The sequence below is a fragment of the Rhamphochromis sp. 'chilingali' genome (genome assembly GCF_963969265.1).
Source record: "Rhamphochromis sp. 'chilingali' genome assembly, chromosome: 10".
Taxonomy (NCBI): Eukaryota; Metazoa; Chordata; class Actinopteri; order Cichliformes; family Cichlidae; genus Rhamphochromis; species Rhamphochromis sp. 'chilingali'.
The window spans coordinates 30,110,499-30,126,756 of NC_137937.1; the positions used below are offsets into that span (position 1 = coordinate 30,110,499).

The 16,258-nt window shown below is 39.0% G+C and overlaps 1 protein-coding gene across 1 annotated transcript in view; it reads left to right on the plus strand.

Annotated features, from left to right (window-relative positions):
* LOC308403984 (transmembrane protein 132C) overlaps positions 1-16,258 on the plus strand; it is a 310,199-nt gene that overhangs the window by 144,361 nt on the left and 149,580 nt on the right. Inside the window, exon 4 of the mRNA XM_080893797.1 lies at positions 1,045-1,185. Within this exon, the coding sequence (XP_080749923.1) occupies positions 1,045-1,185 (141 nt within the window). The remainder of the gene's footprint in view (positions 1-1,044; positions 1,186-16,258) is intronic.

The following is a 16,258-nucleotide window of genomic DNA, read 5'->3' on the forward strand; positions in this document are numbered from 1 at the left end:
GAGGATGGGGATGGCAGGTGATGAGGACATTATCTAGATCAGCGGTTTCCAACCTTTTTTGCGCCACGGACTGGTTTATGCCCGACAATATTTTCACGGACCGGCCTTTAAGGTGTCGCGGATAAATACAACAAAATAAAACTAATACCGGTACCGGAAAAAAGAAGATTTATTCATAACACACCTGAAAAGACCAAGGAAAACCGAGTAAACGATAAAAACGATAACAAAATAACGCTGAAAACCGATAAAAACCCTGAAAACTATACATTTCACACCTTAGCCTCAACTCTCGCGGCCCGGTACCAAACGACTCACGGACCGGTACCGGTCCGAGGCCCGGCGGTTGGGAACCGCTGATCTAGATTAAAGAGAAACCTGGATTTAAAAAAATATGCCAGTGCTATACTGAAAGAAGGTTAACATAAGGAAAACAAGACTGGAAGAAAAGAAAAGCGTTCGGATGAGTGGAGAAAGGTGACAAAAAAAGTGTCAGAAAGAGAAAGAAAAGTGGTGAAGCATACTGATGAGAGGAAACGGGAGTGAAGAAGGAAAATGGAAACAAAATTCCTAATCATGTCCCTGAATAATTACTAATTCATTGTAGCCTTTCTCATAAGCAGAACTGCATTCTCTGAATTAGCCATAATCTCCACCGCAAAACACATCTGATTCAGCCTGCTTGCAGCAATTATTCAGTAAAACTCTTAACTTTCTTAAGAGCCTTTGCTGTCACTCCTTTGTCTTCTCCCACCAAAACATACCGTGGGAGTCGGCACCATGCTGCGTGAATCAATTTTAAAAGGCGTTCTATACAAAGAGAGTATGGCACGCATCAGAGATTAAAGAAAATCAGTGAGAAAATCGGGGCAGGGAAATTCCAAGCGATGCAAATTGAATTTTTAAGCAAATTGTACCTTAACTGTCACTGTAACAACTCAGCTTTCTTTTCTCTTCGGTTTATGATGTGCTTGTGTGAACTTTAGATTAACCTTGCTTTCTCTTTTTTTCTTACTTTGTCTCGTTCTACATTCTTCTCTGCAGGGTGTGGTTCCAGTCAGGTATCAACTTCCTGGCTGTGAAACCCAGCAACCTTGTCGCATGGGAGATCAAACAGGAAATGGCACCGGGAAGCAGTTCGTTGGCAGTTATGTGCCAGAGAAAGGCCTCCTCCACAGCAGAGAGGTAGGAGTCAAACTCTCATATCTATTCTTTTTTAACTGCTACCTCTGCCATGCAGCAGCTATTTAACGTATCCCTTTTATAATGAGTAGTTGTGGGTGAGTAGCTGTTGGAAATGGTCTTTGATCTTTGTGCTTCAGGGCCATAAGAATGATAGTGCCACACATTTCTTAAAGCAGTCTTAGTTGTCTTTACAGTGACAGTAAAAGTGTCAGTTAATTTAAGAAAAGAAATTATTACAAGATCATTTTTTTTGACAATAACAATAACCATAAATTGTGTACTCATACATTAGCTTTGAGTTTAAAAGGTATAGGTGGCTCTTTTAGATTCTTACTGTTTTTTTTATTGAACACAACAATCTGTAAGCCATCTTTGAATCAGAAATTTAAGAAATCAGAAATTAAACATAGTGTAATTGTGTTGCCAGTAAAGAAGTTTTGTCTTATTGCCTATGGACTTATTGGTGATATGTGTGTATCACAGAATAAATACATACATGCATGTAGTACACAAAGGCTGGCAAGTGTCGACATCAGTGACTCACAACTCATGCTAAATTTGCCATGCATGTGTGAGTGTTTAGTTGGTGTCATCAGGGTAAAACCAGCAACGACATAGTAAGTACAGTCTCTTTTTTTGTTTGTTTTTTGTCACTAATGTAGCAGTCAATTAATACTTAACCTCAGTGCATGCTTACACTGACTTTGTTGTTGTATGGCGTTGATGGAGAAAGCAAATATAATCACTGTGGGTGAGATCTAAAACCCCAATATCCCAAAAAACGTCTCACTTAAAAAGACAGCAGAAGTTAATTGGATGGAACAGAAAATGTATTTGTGTTTAATTCGCATATTGTTACAGCTCAAAGCAAGCTCCAGGAATCAGTAATACAATTTTATTCCAAATCAACAAATCCCCAGTTTAAACTAAATGGATATTATAAGAGTGGTCGTTTTACAAAGAAGAGTAGCTGGCTCATTACAGTTCATACTCAGTCACTTTCACACTATCAACAGCGAAGCAAGTCATTCAGTGTGCTGTTGAATTGTTGAGTAATGTATTCTTGTACATATTTTCAAAGGGATTGATCGCATTTTGGAAACACTATAGTTATATGAGTGTCAAATATAAAATACACTGCACGAAAGAGCCTTTTATAGTTATAATCTATACTGATGCAACCATATACTAGTTTGATTAATCAACTTTAAATACTTCTTTCCTCTTATTCTCTTGTTGCTTTAAAGCAGTGCTGATGAATGACTTTCCATCTTCAAATCATTATTACATGGCCCCAGCTCAATTTGCACCACTTAGCTAGCTGTTAGCCACACCTTAACTCAACTGACAGACAGCTTCAGCACCGAGGAATGAGCCAAAGTGAGCATTAAAAGATGTATAAGTGATGACGCATCAGCTTTGAGCTTTCAAATTAAGAGTGTCAGAGTTAAAAGTGTGTGTTTTGTTTTTTTAAAATCAGATATTTGCCTTTGAAGTGTATAGTACAGAAAGTATCTACCATGGGCAATCATACTTCCAACTGACAGGCACTTTAAGACATTTACTAGGAAACACACTTCACTGCTGTGAAGTTATTTACCAGGGGTTTACATTTACCAATACCATTTCCTCAAATAATGGGTCTATGATTTCTCAGTGGTTGCTGCTGAGATGTTGCACCTGACTAACATCCCTCGTGTCTTCAATCCCAGTGTTAGAATTTTAAATATGGAAAGTATTCTTTGGAGTTGTTGCATGGTATCATATCAAAACTGAGGGGTAGAGGACCCCTAGGATTTACACATAAAACAAACGAGAGCTCTAATGCATCATGTTGTGAAGTTTTTTGCTTAATCTAAGCAGCTTTTATTTATTTATTTTTTGTTTGAGCCCAGCATGGATTGTTACCACTGGCTGGCAGCTAGCTATGCTATTATCACTAGCATCTTCTGAAAAAACCTCCTGGCAATCTGGGATGAGAATACTGTGTTTCATAATGGGCTTAAACTCATTTGTATTTATATCATGTCGAGTAAAGTTGGATGGAGTTCTGGTGTGTATTCCAGAAATCTAATAAAAAGCCAGATGAAGCTGCTTACTGTGAATAATAAAATCATCACTGACTGGTTTTCACACAGTGGTTAAGCTAGTTGTTAGCTGTTCTTTTATTGTAATGTTATATGTTATAGAGACTCTCTGACAGAGCGGAGCTGATATTAAAGCACACGTGTCATTTGATATTTTTTAGCTTATGAGATCTGAAATCTCTGTTATTGCATAGTGCCTGTTCTATGTGTAGCCAGGGCTCAACTGAGTTTTAACCATCCTGAAATGTATTGTAGCCTGTTGGCTAAGAAGTAGTGGTGAGAGTTAAGCACATCTAGTCCTCCTCTATCCTCGGTGCTCTGTAGCATTTCTAAGCTTATATACAGGGTTTTCTTTCCAAGGGAATTCAGAGATTGAAGAATCCAGAGATCTAAACCAGTCAGGTAATGGTTTACTCTGGATCACTGAGAACAAATAACTGATTCTTGGGAAAACCATCAATTTTATTGAAGTGACCCTTTTCGTGAGATATATGTGTACAGACTTCCATCTAGCCAGATCTTCCACTTTCTTTAAAACTGGGATGTGGTTCAGGTTAGTTAAATCTGCAAGCCTAGGAGAAACATTAATGCCTAAAAATTTAATATATCGAGACTGCAATGATGTCAACGAAGAATTATGGAAGAAACAATTAATCAGAGGAATTGATGATTTTAATCAGTTTATCCAATAATTTGAAACTCAAGGAAGACAAATTCAATGTAATTGAAAGAGTGGTTTGTGAATGTTGGAAAAAAAAGCAATACATCATCTGCATAAAGGCTGATTTTATGTTCTACGTTCTTGCATTATACAGTGGGGCAAAAAAGTATTTAGTCAGCCACTGATTGTGCAAGTTCCCCCACTTAAAATGATGACAGAGGTCTGTAATTTGCACCAGAGGTACACAGAGGTCAAACGTTTACTATAGGTCTTTACCAGGTTTGCACACACAGTAGCTGGTATTTTGGCCCATTCCTCCATGCAGATCTTCTCGAGAGCAGTGATGTTTTGGGGCTGTCGCTGAGCAACACGGACTTTCAACTCCCGCCACAGATTTTCTATGGGGTTGAGGTCTGGAGACTGGCTAGGCCACTCCAGGACTTTCAAATGCTTCTTATGGAGCCACTCCTTTGTTGCCCGGGCGGTGTGTTTTGGATCATTGTCATGTTGGAAGACCCAGCCTCGTTTCATCTTCAAAGTTCTCACTGATGGAAGGAGGTTTTGGCTCAAAATCTCACGATACATGGCCCCATTCATTCTGTCCTTAACACGGATCAGTCGTCCTGTCCCCTTGGCAGAAAAACAGCCCCATAGCATGATGTTTCCACCCCCATGCTTCACAGTAGGTATGGTGTTCTTGGGATGCAACTCAGTATTCTTCTTCCTCCAAACACGACGAGTTGAGTTTATACCAAAACGTTCTACTTTGGTTTCATCTGACCACATGACATTCTCCCAATCCTCTGCTGTATCATCCATGTGCTCTCTGGCAAACTTCAGACGGGCCTGGACATGCACTGGCTTCAGCAGCGGAACACGTCTGGCACTGCAGGATTTGATTCCCTGCCGTTGTAGTGTGTTACTGATGGTGACCTTTGTTACTTTGGTCCCAGCTCTCTGCAGGTCATTCACCAGGTCCCCCCGTGTGGTTCTGGGATCTTTGCTCACCGTTCTCATGATCATTTTGACCCCACGGGATGAGATCTTGCGTGGAGCCCCAGATCGAGGGAGATTATCAGTGGTCTTGTATGTCTTCCATTTTCTGATGATTGCTCCCACAGTTGATTTTTTCACACCAAGCTGCTTGCCTATTGTAGATTCACTCTTCCCAGTCTGGTGCAGGTCTACAATACTTTTCCTGGTGTCCTTCGAAAGCTCTTTGGTCTTGGCCATGGCGGAGTTTGGAGTCTGACTGTTTGAGGCTGTGGACAGGTGTCTTTTATACAGATGATGAGTTCAAACAGGTGCCATTCATACAGGTAACGAGTAGGGGACAGAAAAGCTTCTCACAGAAGATGTTACAGGTCTGTGAGAGCCAGAGATTTTCCTTGTTTGAGGTGACCAAATACTTATTTTCCACCCTAATTTACGAATAAATTCTTTACAAATCCTACCATGTGAATTCATGGATTTTTTTTTCACATCCTGTCTCTCACAGTTGAAGTGTACCTCTGGTGCAAATTACTGACCTCTGTCATCATTTTAAGTGCGGGAACTTGCACAATCGGTGGCTGACTAAATATGTTTTTGCCCCACTGTAGGACCTTAATCACTATAGCCTGTCTAATTGCTGCTGCTAATAGTGCAATAAAGATTGCAAACAGTGAGGGGGAGAGTAGGCATCCTTTCCTAGTGCCCCTCTGGAGAAGATGTTTGGTCATTTGTTCTGACACATCCTGTTGGGGAACTGCACAATATTTTTAACCACTTTATGAAAGTCGGCTTCCTCGCTTCCATATACTGTGTTCCCAATGAAGCTGTTAACAGCATATACAGTTGTAATAACGTACCTGATTTGTTACTGTGTTTCAAGCAAGGTCTTTTTACTAAGAATTGAGGGTTCCTTTAATCAATTATTTCATTTGATTCTAGTTTTGCTTTGCATATTTTGTTCATCACTTCCTGTTCCTGGGAAGACATGTAGGCTTCTTCTAAGGATTTAATGGTTTCTTCTAATTCCTCAATATATTTGTTTTCTCTTTTCTCCTTATGTGATGAGAATAAAATGATTTTACCTCTCAGCACAGCTTTCCCTCCCTTCCAGAGAACAGATGCTGATGTTTCAGGCAAACTCACTTTCTATTTGGGTTCACGTTAATGGTCCTTGGATCTGGAATTACAGAGTTTGGTGATCAACAAATAATTGTGCCCTAGATAGAGGAGAATGCAATGATTGATTTTTGCTTTGGGAAAAGCTGAAACTTCACAGTTGCGACTGTGATTGGAGAGCCAGTGTTTGTGTAAGCATAATAACTAACAGTTTGTAGTTGGGTTTAGGGGAATTAAATAGAAATATATAATGTTTTTCGACTAATATTTTGATCCTGTGGTGAAATTCAACTTAAACTTGAACTGGACACAGATTCATATTCCTGTGGTTCACTTGGCAAAATGGCTGGTATAATACTAAAGGTGCTTTTTTGGGATATGTCAGCTATTGTAGCCTCAAGGCAGAGAAGTCATTTTCCAGGCCCATTGTCATCCATCAGGAAAATGTTGTTTGAGGTGTTTAGATGGGGTTGATTTCAAATGACTACTAATTTCCTCGAGCTTTGGGACACATCCATGTCTGGTAGAGGCAGTTTTTTAAAATAATTATTTTATTTTATTTTGCCCTGAAGGAAAAAACTCATTAAATTAATGTGAAAAAGTGGTGCTTTAGAATCTAAATTATAATATGACTTTCAGAGACACATACAAAAAAATAAAAAATAAATCAGAGATGCACGTACAAGCTCATTCATATTCTTGCACACACACATTTCTACCATTTTCAAAGTGATCCTGTAATCAAATTTGTGCCTCAAAGCACAGATTATGACTCAAAGACAAACATATACAAGTGTTTTGATGAACACAGATAAATGTATAAGCAGCTACCCCCTAACTGCAACAGCAATGGGATTTTTTGTTTGTTTTTTTAACTACAGAAAAGACATACACATATCCCATACCAGCATGCCAAGCGTTGCCAGCATACAACAGGCAGATCACATACTTTTATCAGTGACGGTGTAGGCAGGATGGCTAATTAAAGGAGCTGATCTCTATAAAGCTCTAATGAGATATTACTGGTTGGGACATGGAATTTTTGAGTATGCTTTTTATGAATGAGACGGTGGGAGTGATTACTACCTCTGACAATTAATCTTGTGAAGTGATTCGTGTTATGCCATTGTTATCCTAATTATATAATATGATCTGACATGATACGGTATTCATTGTATAATAGGAAATGCTTGGTGAGTGGATGCAGTAATTAGAACCATGGAGTAGACTATGCTGTGTGTGTAGGTGTATTTTTGTGTGCGACTGCATGTGTTTATGCTTGTGTGTATCTTTGAGGTAGGAGTATTTATGCTTTTTAAAATATAGCCCACATGTTTGTAGGTTATAAAAAAAGAAACCAGTTGTTGAGGATGTGATCCTGTTCCATCATCACAACTCCCAATTTTTTTCATACATTCTTTTGGAACTTGGAGGTTTGGATCAAAGTTCTCATTATTTTCTTTATTGATTTTTATTATAAAGTAATTATTCATTATTTGTGCATTTCTCACTATTTGACAATTCTGTTATCATTTACTTTTAATTATACACCACTGCCATACTGTGTTATTGACAGTCTGTTTAGTTCTGCCTCCCTGCCCATGTGCCTCCTCATACCAGTGCTCCGAATGAAACATAATGAGATTTTTGGAGGCTGTTGCCATTGAAGCGCCTCAAGCAAGATTTGTTTCTTGTTGGAAATTCATTTTGATTATCATTTCAAGTTATATTTCATTTATTCATGCTATGTAATATAATTTTATTACAATATATTTTTCTGCTGTGTGTAATATTTCTAGTAAATGTTTTGTTTGTGTCATTTTCTGTTTATATATGGTGTTGCTGTAGCTATTTTTTTCTTTTCTGTCTCATTTATATGATCTCATTTGAACTTCGTAGAAGTGGACCAGCCTCAGGATGACCTTAGCTTTGTGTTGGAGGTTATATGAGGAAAATGTTCCATAGTTTATGATGATTCTGCCAGAATGGGAACAGTGCTGTATCTTGTGATCGTGGTTATGTGTATAGATTAACACTGCTAATGGGCTTCATTCAATACCCAAACTGGGGTAATGCGCTTTCAACACACCATACAGGGACATGCTATTTATGTTGGTTTTTTTTGCTTTTTGCTTTTTTTATTCTGTGCTAGTTGTTTGCTGAGGCAGTCATAGGGAAAAACATTCCACTCTATGATTTTGAAGTATTTCTTGCAGTTGTTATATATATTACAGCATTAGCAAGTTACTTTAACGAGTGACCACTGGGCTGTTCGTTGCAACTTGTGACATTGAAAGATGGTGAAACTGTTTTTTCTCGTTCTTTTTTCATTTATTTTGGAATGGAACAAAGAAGCAATTTTCGTAGGAAATATGTGAAATTATATAATTTAAAAGTAGACACTCATTGTCTTTCAGTAACTAAATGAATACTTTGCACTGAAAGCATCCATCTTTGTTGGGCATTACCACAGCTAAAAATTCAACCAGTCTAATTCAGATATGAACATTTAACTTAATTAATATATTCGTCTTAAGCATCAGCATTTAACAGTGGGCACTGCTTCAATTAGCGTTAAGCTATTATGACTTTTATCTCTTGTTAAATAGAAAAGCAATACTTTTTTCAGTTTCTATAATTATGCATACAGATAAATTCATTAAGCTCTGCATAACTGAATTATTATCACCCTGTCTATATGCCAGAGCCACGGTTACAGTCAAGGTTACAGCTCCTAATGCTCCTATTACCACTGGGATCGCTTTGGCGTTTATTTTCCACATCTGTCCAGTTATTCCTTCAGGCCCTGGTAATTCTCAATTTTCTTGTTCTTTTTCTTTCTGCTGATCAACCCAGCAAACCATGTAATAGACAAGCTGGTCGACTGTGAAAAAGTTGCAGGAAATTGGAGTAAGCTGCAGTACCACCAGAGGGAGATGTTTTATTTCGACCCAGTATGAAAATAATTATGGGAAAACATTTAAACAGGCATTACTAACACATTTACATGTACATACATGTGCAAAGAAGGGCCCTGGGATGTACTTCATACCTTCCTTGGCCACTAGTGACATTCTGGCTTTACATGTTTAATTATCTTCCCCTGCTGGTACTAGAATATCTGCATGGGGTACTGCAACTTCTGCATGCATGTACCACTATATCTGGTTGGATTACCAGCATTTCCTTGTATGTGTGCAAATGGAAGTCCCACAGGCCCTTAGCCATGTTGTTCTCAACCAACTTTGGTGGTGTCTCCCATTGGGAATTGGGGACTCCTAGTCCATATGTGGCACAGATGTTTCTGTACACTATCCCAGTCACTTGGCTGTGCCTCTCAGCACCGATGGTACTTACCACACAGGAGCTTGGTCGTCCATTAGTTTCTCCTCCTGTTCCTATTTATCATCTGTCTTCAGACAATCTTGGAGCTGCTAATCTTGGGATGCCATCTTCCTGATGTATTTTTTGGATGCTCCATGCTTTTCCTGAACTGTGGCTCTGACACTCACTAATCACCTGCCCTCTTTCTGCTGCTTGGAAAACCTCAGGGTGTTAGATCTCAGTTGGAGACCTTCTCACCGTGAGAAGTTTTTGTGCATCACCATCAGTGGCATATATTTCTACCTGTGGCCAGCTTATTATTCTAGCTGGGTATCTGACGACCGGCAGGGGGTATGTGGATCTTATTCCTTGCATTCAGCTGTCTTCTTACCACCTGTCTTATACTCTGGAGGTATTTGGTTGTGGCTGACCTTTGCACATCTTTATCAGAGCTCCATTTGGCATTGTTTATATCGGTTTTTCTGCTTTCTGGTAGCTCCACCCCATCAGCCCAGATCACCTTCACTGTCTTTCTGAACATCTGACCACACTTGTCCAGTTCAAATGACATCCTGATAAGTGGATCACTGAATAGATGTCTCACTCACCCCCGGCATACAGCTGTATGCATGTACAGGAGGTGGCTGATGAGCTTGCAGAATAGCAGTGGGGACAGCGCATCAGCTTGGTACATTCTGCACTTAGCTACATGTGTGATTGCCTCTGAGTAGGCCTCCAGTGCTCTCGTCCGCATCCATTGAGTTCTTGTGTGATTAATGCACTATTATCCGTGTACAGTGCCAAAAACACCAGTATCCATGTGTCAATCCAGATCTTATTTCATACATAACTCTATACCCCAACAGAACTCTAGCTGAATTTTCCAAATTCCTGAAAATTCTGAAAGAGTGGGTCGCTGATCTGATAGTCACTCTAAATGCCTAAATATAACTAAAACAATTGGAAAAGTCTATATTTTCATCTTTAATTTAAAGATCACAAAATTTCAAACCATGACCGTTTAAGATTTGTACATTTACAAATCTTACTGGTACATTCTACCTCCTCCATCGCTTCTCTGTCCTCCCTCATCTTATGTCAGTAGATTAGACATACAACTTCACCGTCTCTGGAGAGCTGACAACGAGGAAGTCATAACAACAGCAGCTGGTTATAATCTAACATTATGCCAGAAAACATTGGGTGCTAGTGTCCAAAAAAAGAATAAATAAAATAAAATTTAAAAAAATCACACTTTCCCTCTTGAATCTTGAAATACTTTGATTACACTCTCACATCATAGAGAGAGTTTATTTGCTAATTGCCTGAGTCTGACAACATTAGATGCACTTCAAAGAAACGTTGAGAAATGCAATCTAACAGTAGCAGGATATCATGAACTCCTCACCTCGGTATCACTCACAGTCACAAGTGAACATTTCAGTTTTTGAGAGTTTTTCAGCCTTCTCAAGAGTTAAGACATATGGATTCGTCACACCCTGTGGTGGTCTTGGATCTTGGACCAGGGGGTTTGACTTTTGGAATTTTAGGCTCTTGTTCATCGGTGTGGTTCTCAGTTTGTTTATTATTTAGGGATTTATTTCTGTTTATTCACTGGTGTTCCTAACTCAGTGTTCCTGTTAGCAAATGTTGATGAGGTAACTCAATTGCAATTGCCTTCACTAAATAAAATCCCTCATCTCATTTGTTCTTTATTTAATATGGTTCCAGAAAAAAATGTTTTGCCAGTGTCTCTTTTATTCATTAGTGTGCTTATAATCCACCCATACATAACAATTTCAGGCATTTTTAAAGTAATGTTAGCCCACAAAAAAACCAAAAACAGGTATTATCGAGCCTGACATAGTTGATATATGTTGGTAGGGTGTGTGGTACTTATGCGCTGTGCTTCATAGAATAGCCTCTCATATCAGATTTAATGTATTTGATGTGATTTGTGGGGTTTTTTGTTTGTTTGTTTATTTACATTTAATCGGCAGTCAAATCAGACCAAACGTATTTGGAGTTGTAGTTTAGCTAACTGGAAAAACACAGCTGATCATTTCTTTGTACTGGTTTAAATCCAAGCAAGAAGAAGGAAATATGTAGGGCATAAGGTTAAGTAATGTACAGTTTTAGACAAACTAACTTAACAGAGAGCCTTTGTTGGAATGCTGACAGTCTGCCTGGGATACCCATACAAACACACAAACACATAATATGGGGCCAAGATGTTGGCTGTCTTAGTTGGCACCCTCGGGGACTGAATACACAGCAAGAAGAAGAAAGGATAAAAAGAGAGAGGGATGCCTGCCAACAAGTGAATGAAGAGAGTAAGTGAGTTGAAGGGAGAGAGAGTTCACAGAAATGAACTGGAAAAAGAAGTCCTAATAGTGTGGCACTTTTGTGTCCCACACTGCTTTTGTCAGGTTCCCTGGGTTTTGGACCCATGGTTTGGGGATTTTTTGTAAAGGTTTTTCAGAAAGGTTTTCTATTTAGCTCTTTAGTCTTCTGATAGTGATCACCTGTCCCTTTGTATTTTGAGCTTTATTATTTTGGCCTTTGCCTTGCTTTTGTTTATTAGTTTGTTAAATACCTTTTGTGTTCCCTGTCTTTTTTCTAGTAGTGTCCCTGTATTTGACTGGTCTCCCTGTTTAGTTTTGTTTATTTTTTCTGTCATTGAATTCAACGTCAGAAAAACTTCTCAAAAAAGTTAGGATATGGCAGAGTTCTTAGAAGGAAAAATGGGCAAAGGCTCACCAGTCTGCAAATAGCTTTTTTTTTTTTTTGCCTGTCCCGTTTGGCTCTTTTGCCATCAGAATTATTGTCTAAAGGCGAAGAAAGATGCCCAACGGATTTACTTTACCAAATGGACCATCCCAGCCTTGCTGTGATGATCTATTTGATTCATCTTTTATTAAGGGCAAAAACCAAAAACCAACAAAAGTAGCAGACAAAAAATACATATATCAATCACCTGGATCACCTGTTGAGAAAGAAAAAAGAGAAAATGAGCAGAAGAAAAAGAGAGTAATATAATGAACAACATCACAATGATCTATGTGAATATAACAGTAAATACTAAATATTAAATATTATTGTAAGATTGACAGCGCACAGTGTGCTTTGAGGTAGGAGCCAAAAAGGGTGTCGTTTGTGTGTGTGATCACCCGTGTGTACACCTGTGAGCATGAACGCGCTTGTATTTAAAAGGTTCCTTCATGTAATGATCTGCTAGAGGGTGTGGGGGGCCACAGCCCCGTCCTCCAGGGCATGAAGCAGGTATGGAGGAGATCAAAACTCCAGACATCCAGAAGCCCTCAGAACACAAGAGACCAAGGAAGACTAACAGAGGGGCAGCCGCGCCACTATCCCAGAAAGAGCTGAGGAGAGTCCCAGATGAGGGCTCACTCAGCAGCCGTGGAGCAGACTGCAAATAGCTAAACAAAATGCGTCCTTAAATTGTGGAACAATGTGAGAATAATGTTCCTCGATGTGCAACTGTGTGATGTTCAATATCTCATCAACTACAGTACATAATAAAGATTGTAAGAATCTGAAGAAATCTGTACAAGAGACAAAGTTGAAACTCAAAACTGGATGCTCATGATTTGCATTAAAAATAGGAACACAGAAATCACTGTCTGTGAACACAGTTCACCTTACCATCCACAAATGCAGGTTAAAGCTCTATGCAAGGAAAAAAGTCATATGTAAACATGATCCAAAGATTCTGCCATGATCTCTTGGCCAAAAATCATTTACAATACAGTGAGGCAAAGTGGCAAACTGTTCTTTTGTCACACAAATCAACATTTTACACTCTAAATAAAAAGGAGAAGGACTGTTCAGGTTGTCATTAGCGCTCAGTTAAAATGTCAAACATTTAGCTTCTAGTGTATTAATGGTGACTTTTGGGAGTTTTTCCCTAAAAATAATCGAAAAACACAGGAAATAACCACCACGGTGAGAAAAGTAGCTCCTTGCACTCTTTTTTATTTTCATCAACCAAAAGTTTTCCATGCACACAAAAAACATATGCTTTAACTTGTACTGAAGCATCACCGACCCATATTCCACTTTCGTGTTTACTTTGCTGTTTTTAAGTTGTCTGCCAACACCTCACAGCCACATACTATTCTGTTTTTCTATTTAAATTCTGCTCATGCCCGTTTCGCTTATAAAAGTTTGACAGTGCTATATTATCTTTGCACTTTTGTTGCATGTTGTTCGGTTGCAAGCAAACACTCAATGCTTCCTTTAAGCCTTTTTAAAATGTGGTTAAGAGATTTAAAGATGTCTGACTTTTAAAGCTGATAAACATTCAGAGGACTTTGACAAGAGAGGCAACGGAAGAAAAACCTGAGAGGGAGATTATGTGTATGCATGGACAGACAAAATGACAGAGAAAGGGAAAGACGAGGATAAGGGAGGAGGCAGCAGAAAATCATGAAGTGTCATGAAGTGAAAGGCCAGGGAGTTCATAAATAATACAAAGAAAGACTACTAATGCTAGTTAAACCTTTTGCATCCTGCTTAGATCCGATTGACATAATATTAATAATGCTGATTTGAATGTTCATGTGCCCTCCACACCTGGTAAAAGTAGTATAGAGTTACTGACACTACACAACAATAACACTAATTGCCCTCAAAGGAAATAATGAAGGGGGGAAAGTAGTCATGGAAAACAAGAAACGAGACAAGGTTTAAAAAGGCAGAAGGACCGTTTTTAACCAGTCAAAGAGAAAGTCTCTTGATGCATGCTCAGGTAAAGAGAAAAGAGAAAGTTCACATCTAAAGATCTTCAGCATCTGGCTTAAACCATTTAACACCTGCACTACAGAGTTTCCTTTGCTCCAGTTTTAAAAGCTTTGTTCCCAATGAGTCCCCGGGTAAACCTGTAAGTGAATAAACAATTTTTATAAATAAACCTGTCCTCCTTCAAGGTTGGACCATTTGGGAACAGAGGTGATCAGAATGTATTTAAGTCCTTGTAATGGGCTCCATCGGCTTGTCTCTGACTTGAGGCCTCACAGTTATCCAACGGAGAAAGTTAACCAGTACAATAGGCAATTTTTCCAAATTATTTAAAAACACATATAAAGACAAAAGTTACAAGGATCTTTTTGTTTAAAGATAGTTGGGATATAGTAGGATATAGAAGGATATGTTCATTGCATATGGTATGATGAGTTCTGCAATGCTTTGCCACTCTGTCATAGCCCTGAACAATGACCTAGGCTGGCTAATTAGGACTCCTAGATATGGATGGGGTTTATTTGTACAGCTTTGCCTAGCATCATTCTGTCACTCACTAAAATGACCCTGGCCACCTGGGCACACTCAGTCACTGAGCAAGATTCATAGGAATGCACATATGCAATTGAAAATGTATGTAGATATTCTTGTTCATTCGATTATACGACTCATCCTGATCATAGCTCACATTTCATGGATGCACTCAAATCTAAACACACCAACTTCCATGCAAACACACACACACGCTGGACTTTTTTGAATGTTTTTGTAGGCCATGCTTTAAATAACCTTCCAATCCCATTGGCTTATTCCCCTTGCTCATACTCCCTCTTCTCTCCCTCCCTTCTCTCTCCCCCATTCTTCGTCTTCTCACCCTCTATGCCCCTGTTAAACCCCGTGGGAGCCTGCGTAGCCGGATGTGTGGCTAATTAAGGCGACCTACGCGGACCCTTGCGTGTTTGAGTCGCTCTCCTTAGAGATGTACAGTGTCATAGAGCGAGCGGCTGTGCCGATGCTTACACTAGCTCCTTGTCTCTTGTGTGTATGTGTTTATGTGTATTGAGGAAGGGGTGTCAAATGTTGGAGATATCCCAGTCCCTTTTTCGTTCGTCTTTTTCTCCCTTTTTCCTCAGTTTGTTCTATTATTCACATTCCTTCTTTCATTGTGTCCCTCATGCCCTCCCGCTCTTTTGCACTGTATAACTTGTTCGCTTTCCTTTCCAGTCTCACCCACCTCTCATTTCTTTCCCCTTTTGTCCTTCCTTTTCCTCCTTTTTCCAGTCAATTTCACTTTTTCATTCTGCCCTCCTACTTTTGCCTTTCTCCCCTCCATAGGTGATAGAAACCCTAGGGCTCCATTGCTGCTGTTTAATTAATTCTTTTTATCATGTAAATCAAAAACCAGGCTTATGTCCTTGACTTGAGAGCTCTTGAGCATGCACAAGAGAAAGAATGACACAAACAAACTGAGGGGACCGAAAGCCTCCATCTCCCAGGAGGAGTCTAAAAGGATCTGCTGAAAGAAGAAGAGGAAAGGAAGAAGATTAAAAGTCGCTTTACTTTTTTTGAATGTGGGACAGAAGATTGTCTTTCAGTGAGCAAGGAGTGGATAGAAAAGGAAAAGATGGAAAAAAGCTTTGGATAAACTAGTGTAGCCTTGGTTTTAGCTGATTGGTGATTATTGTTTAGATGACAAGCTTAGGGAAGTAGAGTTAAAGGCAACATGTTATCCTCTACCATCGTTTTTATTAAGGGTTTGTTTTAAAAACAAGACTTTTGGTCATAGTGGATTGCTGTCTTTTGGTTACAAAGGGATAAACTGTGCACCATTATTATAAAGTAATCAGCAGACAAGGAGGGGCGGAGCATTTGGACAGCATTTGCATGAAAAATTGTTGGTTGGTTGTTGGTGTTTGTTTAAAGGACCAGATTTATGGGACCAATTAGTGCAAATCTGCACATCACAAAAACGCACTGCTGAAAGTTTAGAGATAAGTCTTTCATACTGACCAACATAAATTAGCAAGTTCATAACAAGGAAACCTGATGTGGGAGAGACTAGCAACAAAAACAGTACAGCATGATTTAGTTTTAGGCTTTCCATAAAAACAATTGTCAGAATGAATAATAA